The sequence below is a fragment of the Acipenser ruthenus genome, chromosome 6, assembly GCF_902713425.1.
Source record: "Acipenser ruthenus chromosome 6, fAciRut3.2 maternal haplotype, whole genome shotgun sequence".
NCBI classification, from domain to species: domain Eukaryota; kingdom Metazoa; phylum Chordata; class Actinopteri; order Acipenseriformes; family Acipenseridae; genus Acipenser; species Acipenser ruthenus.
In genome coordinates, this window is record NC_081194.1 from 79,142,760 (window position 1) to 79,157,126 (window position 14,367).

General features: G+C 40.8%; 1 protein-coding gene across 1 annotated transcript in view; it reads right to left on the minus strand.

The window, feature by feature from the left end:
- Window positions 1-14,323, minus strand: part of orc3 (origin recognition complex, subunit 3) — a 30,437-nt gene extending 16,114 nt beyond the window's left edge. The window contains exons 1-9 of the mRNA XM_034017374.3: window positions 14,182-14,323; window positions 11,549-11,606; window positions 9,998-10,095; window positions 9,420-9,564; window positions 5,186-5,290; window positions 4,599-4,771; window positions 3,945-4,084; window positions 1,711-1,870; window positions 717-830 (exon numbers count right to left, since the gene is read on the minus strand). Coding sequence (XP_033873265.3) covers window positions 717-830; window positions 1,711-1,870; window positions 3,945-4,084; window positions 4,599-4,771; window positions 5,186-5,290; window positions 9,420-9,564; window positions 9,998-10,095; window positions 11,549-11,606; window positions 14,182-14,205 — 1,017 coding nt within the window. The 5' untranslated portion in view covers window positions 14,206-14,323. The remainder of the gene's footprint in view (window positions 1-716; window positions 831-1,710; window positions 1,871-3,944; window positions 4,085-4,598; window positions 4,772-5,185; window positions 5,291-9,419; window positions 9,565-9,997; window positions 10,096-11,548; window positions 11,607-14,181) is intronic.
- Window positions 14,324-14,367: the final 44 nt, after the last annotated feature.

A 14,367-nucleotide genomic window follows, 5' to 3' on the forward strand; every position in this document is an offset into this window, starting at 1 on the left:
CGACCCTTCACAGCACACCCACCGCAGACACGCACACAGTCAGGGGCTGAGCCGACCCTTCACAGCATACCCACCGCAGACAAGCACAGAGTCAGGGGCTGAGCCGAGCCTTCACACCCACCGCAGACACGCACACAGTCAGGGGCTGAGCCGAGCCTTCACAGCACACCCACCGCAGACACGCACACAGTCAGGGGCCGAGCCGAGCCTTCACAGCACACCCACCGCAGACACGCACACAGTCAGGGGCTGAGCCGACCCTTCACAGCACACACCGGGATTTATTGCAACAGACAACAGGAAACAGAAATATTTTCCTCTGCTGCTAGAGATTTAACATAGAAGGTCGAACAGCATTTTGAGATGTGACACTTCATTGGAATTTTGAATATTGGATAAATCACAATATAAGGAAATTCCAGATGTTTTGAAGACTTGTGATTACTTACACTGCTGGCCATCAACCAAGTCTCCCAACTGCTCTTTATATATCTACAGTCCACAAATGACTTGATACACATTTTATTATTCCCCACATAACAATCTTACCCTTTACCCTAAAAAAAAAACAACAACAACTCTCCTCAGAACAACTGTTCCAAATCAAAGCTGACCTCTCAGTTCTTAACAAAAGCCCCGATTCTGATTAATACTGCAGCTAAACCAACACACACACACACACACACACATACACCTCTCCCTGGCCTTCAACTCACCTGAAGTCCTTTAATGAAGTTCCTCACTGAGAAGTCATGGTACAGGAAGATACTGATAAGTACCTGCAGCACCTTCCCACTCAGCTTGAATGGGAATGTTGTGGTCAGCACCAGCTGTTGGGGGAGGGGGACACATTCAAGGAGAAAGTTAGTCTCTTTACACCACAACAAGCCACACTTCTAGTGATGAGACAAACATTAGGGTTTTTGTGTTCAGATATTTTTAGAAAATATGAACAAAAACTATTTGTTTTAATTGTTTAATGTGTAATTGAACCTGTGTACAATTAAATGCAATTAAACCTATGTAGAAATCACAAATGTAGCCTGTACTGTATATTTTGTACAACGTAGGAGAATGCTTTAAAAATCAGTAAAACGGTCCACCAATCTCTTGTTTGTTTCTTCTCTAGAAAATGTGAAATTAATCTCCAGGAGCTTTTTCACTAGTGTAGAGCATTACCAATTAGTTATTCCTTTTAAAACGGGTGTAAACTCTTCCCAAGAGCACATTCTCAGTTGATACAGACTATTGTGTTTTGTTCTGTCACACTGCAGAGGTAGTACAATAAAAAATAAAGTTGGTTTTGGTCCATTTGATAAACAATGCTTTCTAAACCATCTTTAATTCAGGATTTTTCTTACAAAGAAACTTAAAGTACTTTAAGAAATGTAAGAAACGATTAGCTGACAATTGGTTCTACCCGGTATACAGCCAGATACACCAGGGCAGGGCAGAGCAGATCTCATAATATTAAATCACTTTTAATTAGGAATAAGTATTTTTTCTAATCGGTTTAATGAGCTCAAACAGGCTATTTGTGGTTATTTATAGACAGACCACTGTCTGAGCTTGTCATAGTTTTTCTTCTTCTAAATTGTAATGCAGTAAGTCCCATTGCACTGCTGAAGAACTGCTCAAATACAGAATGCATAAAGCCATTTGTTTCTTTAGTTGTGTGTTTAACACTGAGATGGAGGTCAGAAGCAGTACCTTGTCAATGACAGTGGCCAGGTGCTGTGTGCAGGAGAGGGACTGGAAGAGCTGGATGCAGAGCAGGGAGGAGACCGAGTGAGGAAGCATTCCATGGATAGTGATCGGAGACGTTGCAATCCCAAAGATGAAAATAAGGGGAAGCTGCTGAATGTACTGACTTAAAACAGAAAAAAAACACGTCATGTTGTGGAAGGGTGCATTATACACACTGGAGCACAGTTTTGATTGCACAGAAATCCTGACCACCACCATCACATTTATTACAACATAAAGCGGTTACAGTATACAGCAAGTCATTTTTCCTATTTTTGTCAATTTTTAATGTGAGGGCCATCCTTTAGTCTGTTGAGATGTGACACTTCTGGATGTTTTGAAGACTCGTGATTAATTGCTGACTGCTAGGACACTAATGCCGTCAACCAAGGCTCCCAGCTGCTCCCCTCACAAAAACCTCCCGACCTGTGAAGTATGTGATGACAGAGAGGGGGCGACATACCCAGCTGCTCTGTCACCTTGTCAAGACCACATCCTCAGTGAAGACCGACTTCTGGCCAGTCACACACTGCACAGTTCAGCTTCCAGCCAAGGGAATATCCAGCAGCACACAGGGAGGCCAAAACAAACACACACACACACACACACACACACACACACACACCAGCCCTTTGTTCTACTGGTAGAGTCTCACATTAATGGTCTGGCACAGAACAGACTCATGCAGTTACAGGTGCTGTTCTTTGATACTTTTAGCTGCAACATGAAAAGCACACCCTCACCCCACTGTGATGTACATACATACATACATACATACATACATACATACATAAGGGTTGTCAAGCGCTTAAAAATTATAACGCAATTAATCTTGCGATTAATTTATTTATCTTAGTTAATCTTGGTTTTAATCGCATATATAATTGATATAATTACTGCATCCATCGCATTCATTTGTTTTATTACTGATGCTATTATTATTATTACAACAGAACCTCATTTAGCTGCGGCTCCCTGACGAGTTTTATCTTGGAAACATTACTGCCCCACCGTGCACACACACACACACACACAAAGACGCATGCGTCAGTCTAAATGCTGTGGAGTCGACGTCAGACAGCAGCGCTACAGATGCCAGGATTCATGTCTCGGTATGAACAGCTGAAGGATTCTGTAAAATTAATTCTGCTGAGAACTGAAACAAAAGACTATGATGGACTTTGTCAAGGTTCAAAAGAACGACTTACAGCAGTGAATTAATTGTTTAAAAAAGCTGTTACAAAAAAAAAAAAAATTCTGTTGGTACGTATTTTGTTGAAATGTAAAACAAGTTAATTACACAGCAGGCTTGTTTATTTAGTTTTAAAATAAAAAAAAAATTGTAGAAAATTGTATTTGTTTGAAATCCCAGAAAACTAGCAACACTTAGCTACCATTATTTAATATGCATGCGTGGAATACATTATCAAATACCTTGTGATATTTTTAGCTGCTAGACATACGACTTAATTTACAGGGAAATTGTTAGCTCTGATAGGCTAAATAGCTTATTCCCATCATAAAATGTCTTATGATCTTGTAGCTTTGCAGTATATTTATTTTTTATTAGTATTTTAAAAACAGAAAAAGCTAGGGTAACGGGGCTGGAGGTGTATTGCATTTTGAAAAGATTTTGCTAGGGGTATCACTGTCAAAGTAAACTCATTTTAAACATTCTTCTGTCTTTGTAATGTATTGTATTGCACATCTCCAGTAAACGCTAATTTGGTTTACATTACGTTTCTGTATTTTTTTCATGCATTCTAGTCACACACAATTACACCTCATTTATCCATGGATTTCACACATCCGTGGACCTATGTCCCCCCATTAAAACATTTCATGTGCATGTGCCTTCAGACTCCAGAAGCCACAAATAAACACTGCATAACCAGTGTTTTTAAATAAATTGATAACAATTTTTATGATGAATCTAAAAGTACTCTATGTTTGATGTTAGGTTTTTATCTATCATTTCTTTTGGGTTCTGTCAGTACCCTAATCACTGTGGAGCTCAGGGTCTCTGCGCGTGTGCACGTGCGTGTCTGTGTTGCACAAAGCATGTGTAAGAGCTTCTCTCCCCCTCTCTTCTTGACTGAATCTCTATAGTCCTTTCTGTGTAGTATGTAAACAGTTCAGAGGCAATGCTAAAGGCTAGTTTTGATCTAACATGGCGTGTCTAAACCGTGTCCATTCACCTGCTGATCACTATGAACTCCTGCAGTACTCTGGGGGTGAAGCTCTCCAGGTCTTTAAAAATCACCACCACCGGAGGGCGCTGTCCACAACCCTTACTGGAGGAGAGACGCTTCTTCCCTGGAGAAGGGGAAGCAGATTTCTGAAAAATAAAAACAAACAAGGTACGTCAGCCAAGCTCAATGAATACAGTCCCAGTGACAGCAACCAGACTGACATCTATACTATAGAGATCCATCCATCACTGCCAGACTGACATCTATACTATAGAGATCCATCCATCACTGCCAGACTGACATCTATACTATAGAGATCCATCCATCACTGCCAGACTGACATCTATACTGGAGAGATCCATCCATCACTACCAGACTGACATCTATACTGGAGAGATCCATCCATCACCAGGAAACATGCCTCACCAAACTGTGCTGAAGATATTTAGGTTCTTAGCTTGTTTTTGTTTTTTTACACCTGATTTTGGGGTCTAGCTCATTTCTTGTATAGGAACATGAGAGACATAAATAATGGTAATAATACAGAGTACGGCTTACTGGAATGATTCATCAGCTGTAGGGCCTTGGACCGAGGAGTCTGTGTCTGAACTCTATACTGCCTTCTTGCCTGGATTCACATCATGACAAGTGGAGTCTGACCTGTGTAACAGCCGTGTACCAGCCACAGAGTGTGGCCATGGAGCAGAGCATCTTCCTGGAGGGGATCCCTGTGGGGCGTGGGCCAGACTGGTCCTCCTCATCATCGTCATCCTCCACACACACACTGTGGCCCATCAGCTGCACCAGCACCTTCTGCAGGACCTGCTTCAGGGCTTCATGCCCCAGAGAGAGGACAGGCAGAGTGAGAACACACAGCATCACTAATCACACAGCTTCTTTATTTATTTATTTTGTATTTCTCAAATTTGACATTCCCTTGAAGCTCAAGGCTTCCTAAATGTTGCTCCAGCCAGACACTGTGCAGCAACAGGGCGTTCTGTCCCTACTGCTTTTGCTTGATGGAGATTCTTTATGAGATCCCTGCTATAGGAGAATCATCAAACTCATCCTGTGGACAACAACAGACTGGGCCTTGTCTCCATGTCCCCCCCAGCACGACAGCATCAATAACTATACAGCTGTGCTGCCTATTGGAGCGTGTCCTCTAATTGTTATCTGTCACATCCTGGCAATTCTGACAAATGTACTGGATACAGACTCCTGGAGGAGTGCAAACCAGCACATACCCGAGCACTCCTTCGACTGCAAGCAGACCACATAGGGGGTAACAGACTCCTGGAGGAGTGCAGACAAGCTCTGGAAGGTCATGGCATGGTCCGGCACATTAACCCCTGCAGGGAAAAACAGGAAAATAATTGATCGACTGATCCCCATGTGCGAGATAACTGATTGACTCATACCCAAGAGCTAGTGTTACACCTCAATTATTCAAATAGGCGAAAAACTCTATTTAAATAATACCACCACACCCTTAAAGTTAATGGCAGGAAGATTTTATTTAAGCAAATCCTTTTAAGAATGTATCACAGTATCTTTGCATGGCATTTTTACTCTGCTTTTCCCATGGTTATACTCTGCATTTACCATAGTTTACCCTGGTTTGCAATGTTTATTAATATGCTTTACCATGCTTTCACCGTGCTTTATTACACTTTGCTATGCTTTTACTAGGAGAAACTTTTATAAGGGAATAGTCCAAATCAGACTCAGCCAGAAAACCCTGTGTATTTCTGAAGTCAGCCTTTATGCAAATCTCTGTGGGCTGGGTAGGTCATGCACATTAATATGACCTTCTTCACTCCCACATATGCAGCTTTAGTTGAGACTAGTATTATTGTGGGGTTTGACTGGTTCAGGTGGTAATGATATGGTCTTAGCTAGAATTTGCATTCTACTCCATGCACATTGCCAATCAGCTTTGTCTTTTTCAGTGGGAGGGACAGTGTATAGAATGTGTGTGTGTGTATATATATATATATATATATATATATATATATATATTACACACACACATATATATTATATATATATATACACACACACAGTGGCTCTCAAAAGTATTCACCCCCCTTGGACTTTTGCACATTTTATTGTGTTACAACATGGAATCAAAATGGATTTAATTAGGAGTTTTTGCCACTGATCAACACAAAAAAAGTCCATAATGTCGAAGTGAAAAATAAAATCTACAAATTGTTCTAAATTAATTACAAATATAAAACAGAAAATAATTGATTGCATAAGTATTCACCCCCTTTGCTATGACACACCTAAATAAGCTCTGGTGCAACCAATTGTCTTTAGAAATCACATAATTAGTTGAATGGAGTCTACCTGTGTGCAATTAAGGTGTTTCACATGATTTCAGGTTAAATACACCTGTCTCTGGGAGGTCCCACAGTTGGTTAGTACATTTCCTAACAAAAACTACATCATGAAGACGAAGGAACATTCAAAGCAAATCCGGAATAAGGTTCTTCAAAAGCACCAATCAGGGGTAGGATATAAGAACATTTCCAAGGCACTGAATATTCCACGGAGCACAGTAAAGTCCATTATTAAGAAATTGAGAGAATATGGCACAACTGTGAATCTGTCTAGAACAGGCCGTCCTCAAAAACTGAGTATCCGGGCAAGAAGGGCAATAGTCAGGGAGGCCACCAAGAGGCCTATGGCAACTCTAAAGGAGTTACAGTCTTCCACGGCTGAGCTGGGAGACACTGTGCTTACGGCAACAATAGCCCGGGTGCTTCACAAAACTGGCCTTTATGGGAGAGTGGCAAAAAGAAAGCCATTGTTGAAAAAAAACTCACATCAAATCTCGGCTAGAGTTTGCCAGAAGGCATGTGGGAGACTCTGAGACCAAGTGGAAGAAGATTCTATGGTCTGATGAGACCAAAATAGAGCTTTTTGGCCTCAACGCTAAGAGCTATGTTTGGCGCAAGCCTAACACCGCACATCATCCCTGAGAACACCATCCCTACCGTGAAGCATGGTGGTGGCAGCATCATGCTATGGGGATGCTTCTTTGCGTCAGGGCCTGGAAAGCTTGTGAAGATAGAGGGCAAAATGGATGCAGCAAAGTACAGAGAAATCCTGGAGGAAAACCTGCTGAAGTCTGCAAGAGACCTGGGACTTGGGAGAAGATTCATCTTCCAGCAGGACAATGACCCCAAACATACAGCCAAAGCCACACTGGAGTGGCTTAAAAACAAAACGGTCAATGTCCTGGAGTGGCCCAGTCAAAGCCCGGACCTCAATCCAATTGAGAATATGTGGAAAGAGTTGAAAATTGCTGTTCACCAAAGGTCCCCATCCAACTTGATGAAGCTTGAGCAATTTTGCAAAGAAGAATAGGCAAAAATTGCAGTGTCCAGATGTGCAAAGCTGGTAGAGACTTATCCAAATAGACATCTATCATGGCTGTAATTGCTGCCAAAGGTGCCTCTACCAAATATTGACTCAAGGAGGTGAATACTTATGCAATCAATTATTTTTCTGTTTTGTGTTTGTAATTAATTTAGAACAATTTGTAGATTTTATTTTTCACTTTGACATTATGGACTTTTTTGTGTTGATCAGTGGTTCCATGTTGTAACACAATAAAATGTGGAAAAGTCCAAGGGGGGTGAATACTTTTGAGAGCCACTGTGTGCGTGTATTATATATATTATATTAGACACACACGCACACGCACACACATACAGTGCTCCCTCACTATAAGGCTCTCGGTTATAAGACGCCTCGGATATAAAGCTCCTACAGCATGTCCCCGAGTTCCCTATACTCAGGGCCGGATTAACTCATCACGGGGCCCTAGGCAAGCATACACTTGCGGGCCCCCTACCTCTGAACAAACAGCTACACACACTTAAACATACAAACATTCATACATATATACACACACACCTCTATATTTATTATAGCCTTTATAACTAGCACTCCACCCTTTTACAACAGGTATAATTCTCAGTTTGACGTTATTATGAACGTCTGAATGAATCTGACAGAAAATTAAACTGCAGGGGATGTGCTAAATACATTTCAGAATAAAACCAGAAAAAACTGAAACCTACGTTAAATCCTGTAGCGCAGCACGACAACGACTTTTAACCCCTTAAATACACTGTTACTATTCAACTAGAATACATACATTGTGTGCCATGTTCACCAGCTGTTACGACCCTGAAATCAGTGTCGTATAAGGTTACTTTAATCAAGGGTTTCATGTATTGAACAACGCAGGAGGCTGAATGTACGTATGTCTAGAAAATCAGTGGTGTTAAATGTGCTATTTCATTTTGCCACAATTAGTTTCGTCTTGTTTACAATATTTGTTGCAAGCTGCAGCAGAACTCAATGGCAGTGCCTGAGAACACAGCGGAGCTCGGGCACAGGAATATCATGTGTGCACGTCCAGCGATCTTTTAAAAACGGCATCTGCACAAACATGGAAAATGTGCGGACACAGAATTCTATGGGGTAATGTTACAGAAATCTGCTTAACACCTGGCAGAACAATTTGAATTTGAGATACATGCCTCGGTTTGAATGTCAGTGAGTGACGTTTTTCCAGTCAAATGGAAAAAAAAAAAATCATATCCGTTTTGGGCCCCCCCTTGAGTTCAGGCCCTAGGCAAATGCCTAGTTTGACTATGCGTTAATCCAGCCCCGACTATACTAGTGATTCATGCAATATTTCTACAGTAAATACAGTACCGGTGTTGTTCAAACTGTAAACAACTTCTCAGTCTAACTTCCATTTCTGTCTCTCCCTTTTGATACAGTATCTGAACTGAAGAAAAGCTGCGCTGGCACTTTATAACACAGACATCTTATTCACCATTAATTTTATAACTAAATAAATATTAGGCCTATTACTGCAGCTTTCTCCGGGAGACGAGACACTTCAGCCCCGCTCCGGCAACCGAACCTGGAGCGAGCCCATTCCCTCTTCCCCTCTCCCGACCCGCTCTACTTCTCGCACATGGTTTGCTTGACGGTTGTTTCGAACTGAACTCCTGACTGCCGTTTAGCCAGGCTATTTATAGTTTAAAAATTGCTAATTAAAATGATCCACGAGTGGGAATGTTACCTTTTTTTTTTTTGTAAAAAATATAGCGTTGATTACATGGTTCTTTATGCATGGTTAATTCACAGAAAGTTACATTTTTCCTTCACTATATGTGCATTACAGAGATGGAGTTATTTTATTTTGTATTTTAGTCAGATGTGTGTTGTGTGTACCGCGGCGACCCACACCCCCTCCCCCGTTTATAACGCTCTTCAGTTACAACGCCCATATTAGTGTGTCCCCCGAGACCTGCATAATAGCGAGGGAGCACTGTAACAGATAGACAGATATATAGATATATGAATAAATATCATTTTCTTAATGCTTGGTGTGTGACTATGATTAGCCTCCTGCACAATAAAACCGTGATCATTTCCAGGGCTGACCCAGAACAAGAGCTGCAGTGGGGATCTCGCTGGCTCTCATTCGGGAGGCCCAGTCGTCTGTTTTCGACTGGAAGCTGGCTGTGGATTTCCTTGCAAACTCCAGTAAGCTGTCCAGGATATTTGTGTTTAGGTCCTCTTGAACTCTCTACACAGAATACAGAAAAAAACAAAATAAAAAAAAAAAAAACCCACTTTTGTTTCATCGATATATTTTGGTCCACAGTAAACAAACAGATCATAGACATATTAAAAGGTCATTAAAACATGCAAGAGCACATGTAAAGTGTACAAATATCTTGGTAAAGATGAAAGTGAAACAGAAAAAATAGATACAGTCATAAGAAAACCGTCATACAACACTAGCAACCTTGTTTATGGTGTACTTTGCCAAAAATGTAACAAAATATGGAGAAGAGACAGGTACAACATTATACAAACACATACAGAATCGCATCTCAAACATAAGAAATAAAGTAAATTAACCAATATTTCAACACTCAATTAAAAAATTATTTTTTTTCAGTAAAAAAAAAAAATATACCAGTACAATAGTGTGGGAGAGATGCAGTGGACTTTACCTCAGTTTCAGCCTTCATCCGTTGCCATAGTGATTGGCAGGTTTCAAAGCGTGACTCGCTGTTCTGGGAATCTGCTTTCCCATCATGAAAATAATCACCTAGGAGTGAAATACCAGCCCTTTATAAACACATCTCCATGGGTAAGGTTTAAAAAAAACTGTGACAAAGGCAATCAATGGTGTTGGCAAGTTGAAACTAAAGGGAGAGCAAATATCTTTCAGACACGCCCCTTTGTCTTTCAGACACGCCCCTTTGTCTTTCAGACACGCCCCTTTATTCCAGACACGCTCCTTTATCCCAGACATGCTCCTTTATCTTTCAGCAGCACAACCACATCCTCTTAAATCCTTTGTAACTTGGCTCTTATCCTGTTCAGTGTTCTAGACTTTGACTCTGTGATCAGTAATGGTGTTGGACTTCCCTGATGTTGGTAGATTAGAGCTGCCTGTGGCCTGTGAAAACAGCTGTATAAGTGTCCTTCCTGTACCACAGATACATGCACCAGGACCCAGGTGAACCTCCTTGTCACCCACTGTGCTTCACACAGGACTCTCTGTGGGTTCAGTAGGTAACACTGTGTGTTCTATGGCAGGAGAGTCAAAGTAAATGAAATGATAGAACAGTAAGGGGGACGTATGATATCGAGGTGTAAGGAAATGGATTCTGCCTTTAGGACAGTGCTGTATATTCAGTAACAGTACCCTTCACTATATGAGCTGTGCAGAGCTGCAGAATAGTACCCAAACTGTCATTTGCAGGTTGCTAACATTTTTTCATAACGCATCATTACTGGCAAGACAGCAAAACAGGTCAGTTGTGAAATGAGCTTCTCCTACACAGGAAATTACCATTTCCATCCATCACACAAACTCACATTTCTTATTTTTTACTGTAACATAACACCCTGGCAAACGGGAGGTTGTTTCCTGTCTAATGTAGTATTCAAGTCTTTACACAAGTGTTCTGGGACCCAGCATGACTCTACATTAGACGTCCATTGGCCAGCACGGAAGACACACTCAATCAATCTGCATTAATGAACACGCAGCAGGAAACGGGGCGTTTCAGTTTTTGTTTCATTGTACGGAGAGCTGGGAGGTCCCTAATCTGAATATTTAAAAAGTGCAATTGTAAATATTGATACTATACTTCAGAACCAGTCAGATGAGCAATAGCAACAGCTCCATGCATGCAACACTTTAATCTGAAAACAAAATCTACAACAATGCTCACATACTGGGAAAAAAAAAAAGGCTGGGATTGATGCAGTCTTGTCTTATATTAGCCAGACAATCATTTACAATGGAATACAAGGTTAAGGTTAGAGTTGTCTTGGGTAATAAAATGAATCAACGCAAAGTGACTTGTTATTATGACGTCTTTTACCAGTTAGAATTGCAGATTTCCCCAGACTGCAAACACCGATCTTAATGACTTGCCTCCACCCAAACACTAGAGACACACAGCTAGGCATGTCTCGGTGTAAAACAGACCCTGAACTGGACTAGCAGCTCAGTTTAAGAGAGGTCCTGGGAGGCAGCCCTCACTTACTTGCTTTTAAGGAAGTCGTCTTCTTTTTCTTTGAACTTGGCTTGAACACAAAGCAGCCCTAAAAATAAAGGGAAATTAGAATTATCAGATTGCTTTGTATTACACATGCTTTTTTTTTTAATGGAGTGACCAATTATTATTTTTCCCTTCAATTTAGAATGTCCAATTATGTTTGTTCCCCACACAGCACAGATGTTCTGAGGGCGTGTGAGCGTCCTCCGATCTCAGAAGCCTAAAGCCAGAATCGCTTTTACGCCGAGCAATCCAGAGCAGAGGTGGGCGGGCTGCCAATCCTAGAGATCAGGCCTGCTTTTTATCCATTCTGAATGTGCTCTGTGTTTGGCCAGTAGGGGTCGCTGTTGTGCGATGAGGAGGAGTCCCTGCTGGTTTCCCATCCCCACCCTGGGAGTGTCGGAGCCAATGTGACGCCCCCCTCGGGGTCCCCAGCAAAGTTCGGCCTCTTTGCACAGCCTGGACACGAACTGGCGCCGTCCAAGCTGTGTGACTCACCCTGCGCTCCAAGTGGCAGCGCTTTAACTGGATGAGCCACTCGCGGACTACACATGCTTTTTTATAGTGGTATTTTTCATTTGATGTATTTTTCACATGAACACACTTCTAATAATTCATAGAAATGCACCACTATTGTAGCCTTCATTCGTGACAATTGTGAATATGATTTTATTTATTTTACCATCAACATAATTTCATGATTTAAAGCAGCTTTTTTCAACATGGTGACTACAATAATGCCTTGTTGTGTGTTTAATACATTCTTCCATAGCCTAGCATTCCAAGCACGCCACTACCCAGTGCTGCGGTATTTCCACTCAGGCCTACTCGTGTACAAAGGGAGATGTGAACTGCCTGCAGGACACAGTAAGCTTGACGATTTGCTGTTTAAACACTGTATGTAGGCAAGACCCTGCTGCACCTCGAATCAGTACAAGGTTATACATGTACACAAATAATCAGTATAGGCAGACTTCACAAGCGCACAGAGGGGAGACAGACAGCACAGCAAAATAGCCAGTGATGAAATCCCAGTGTTAACCGGTAGTGTTGATTTTAGATGTTACATTTTCATTTTGACACCACGCGGTGTTGTTTCATATCCTAACCATGGTATACTTCACAGTGTAAAATAAAGTACACTAATCCAGAGTAATAATATACGGCTGGACTCACTCGCCGTTGCCACCTGCTGGCGGATATGTTAATGAGCAGCAGAGGACGCTGGGCGTGGGAAATAGGATAAGGGTAACACTGTTGTTATAAATGTTGTGATTATTGGAAGTGACCTATTAGTTTGTTTTTTTTTGCCATACCCTTGTAACTGTTGAACCCTTCTTGTGTTGTTTTATGTACTATGTGAATGACACCGTGCGCGGCGGGGTAGTGCTGTGTTCATTGCGTAAACAAACCACATTGTACCTGTGCGCCTTGGTGAATTATTCTCGTGCTCGCTACAATATTTACTTTTGTGACAATGAAACAATATTTGACAAGTTACGAAGTTCATAGTTTATATAGAGAGTATACTTGTCATTACAGCAGTGTTAATATCCAACACTTAAGAAGTTAATTTACAATAAAGGGTGCTAGTTCTACACTGAAAGAGATGTACATTTAACTCCCATTGTGTCACATGTTTTACACTATGGAAGGTTTTTATTTATTTATTGTTACTTTTTCAAAAGTGTGGAGTGTGCCATATGTACACTAGAAAAGTGGCCAATTTGCTGTGAGGAGATGCGCGATGGAATCTGCAATCCGAGTATCTTAACATACCAAGAACATAATGCAGAGTTACTGCCTGTATCTTAAAATCTCTAACATAAATCTTAAAACCATGTACTACACTAGTAACAGGTACACTAATACTAATATAAGATATATTTAAGATGTATCCAAGATTCATTCTGGGCTTTTAAAGATTCAAGCTGTCGTTTCCTTATGTTTGTATAATTGGAATACCTTTTCGGTATTCCAGGACTTTCATTCCATGGAAAACGTCAATTCCACTTTTATTTTGTATATTACTATACAGTATATTTCACCAGAGGAATAATGATGTTTACAATTAAATTAGCATTTGGGATTTTCAAGATATAAGCGGTCATTCTTTGTTCTCCAATATTTTAATGAGCATTCTTTCTTCTGTCACTCGTTTTAGTATGTGCCTATATGCCATACTGTAATATGTTCGAAAAGTTTACATAATTTGTCATTCAAAATTAACCGCATGCGATCGAGAATCCGAAAAATTCTAGAATGTTTCAGGTGTACCCAACTCATTCTACAACTGTGCAATCATTTTCTTTGTGGTTTTAATATGAATTTATTAGCAAATAATTACAAAATGCGTGTTACCATTACTCGATGCTTGTACCACAGTTATAAACAGACGTTTCTGATCAATTAATTGCATTTTTTTACTTTAGGAGTATAATCATAATACATGGATAAATCCATCTTTCATTCTTTAAAAAGCTTTTTTTTTTTTTTTAGCAGCACATTCAGAAAAGCAACTGGCGTGGTGCAGTTGTACAATGAAAGTTACTCTGCATCTAGTGAAACTAAAAAAGCACAAGCCGCATCAATCGCTAAACAACCCTTTTGCCAGCTCCTACCTTTGATACAGACGAGGTGGTCATCTGTTCTCGGGTAGATGGTTGATGCAAGTTATGAACTTTTAAAACTTATGCAGAAAAAAACACTCGAATTACGAAGCCCCTAAACACAGGTCTTTCCCGCGGTAGTGACGTATTAATGTCAAACGCGGGTGATACCAAGAGTGAGCATTCTCATTGGTTCAG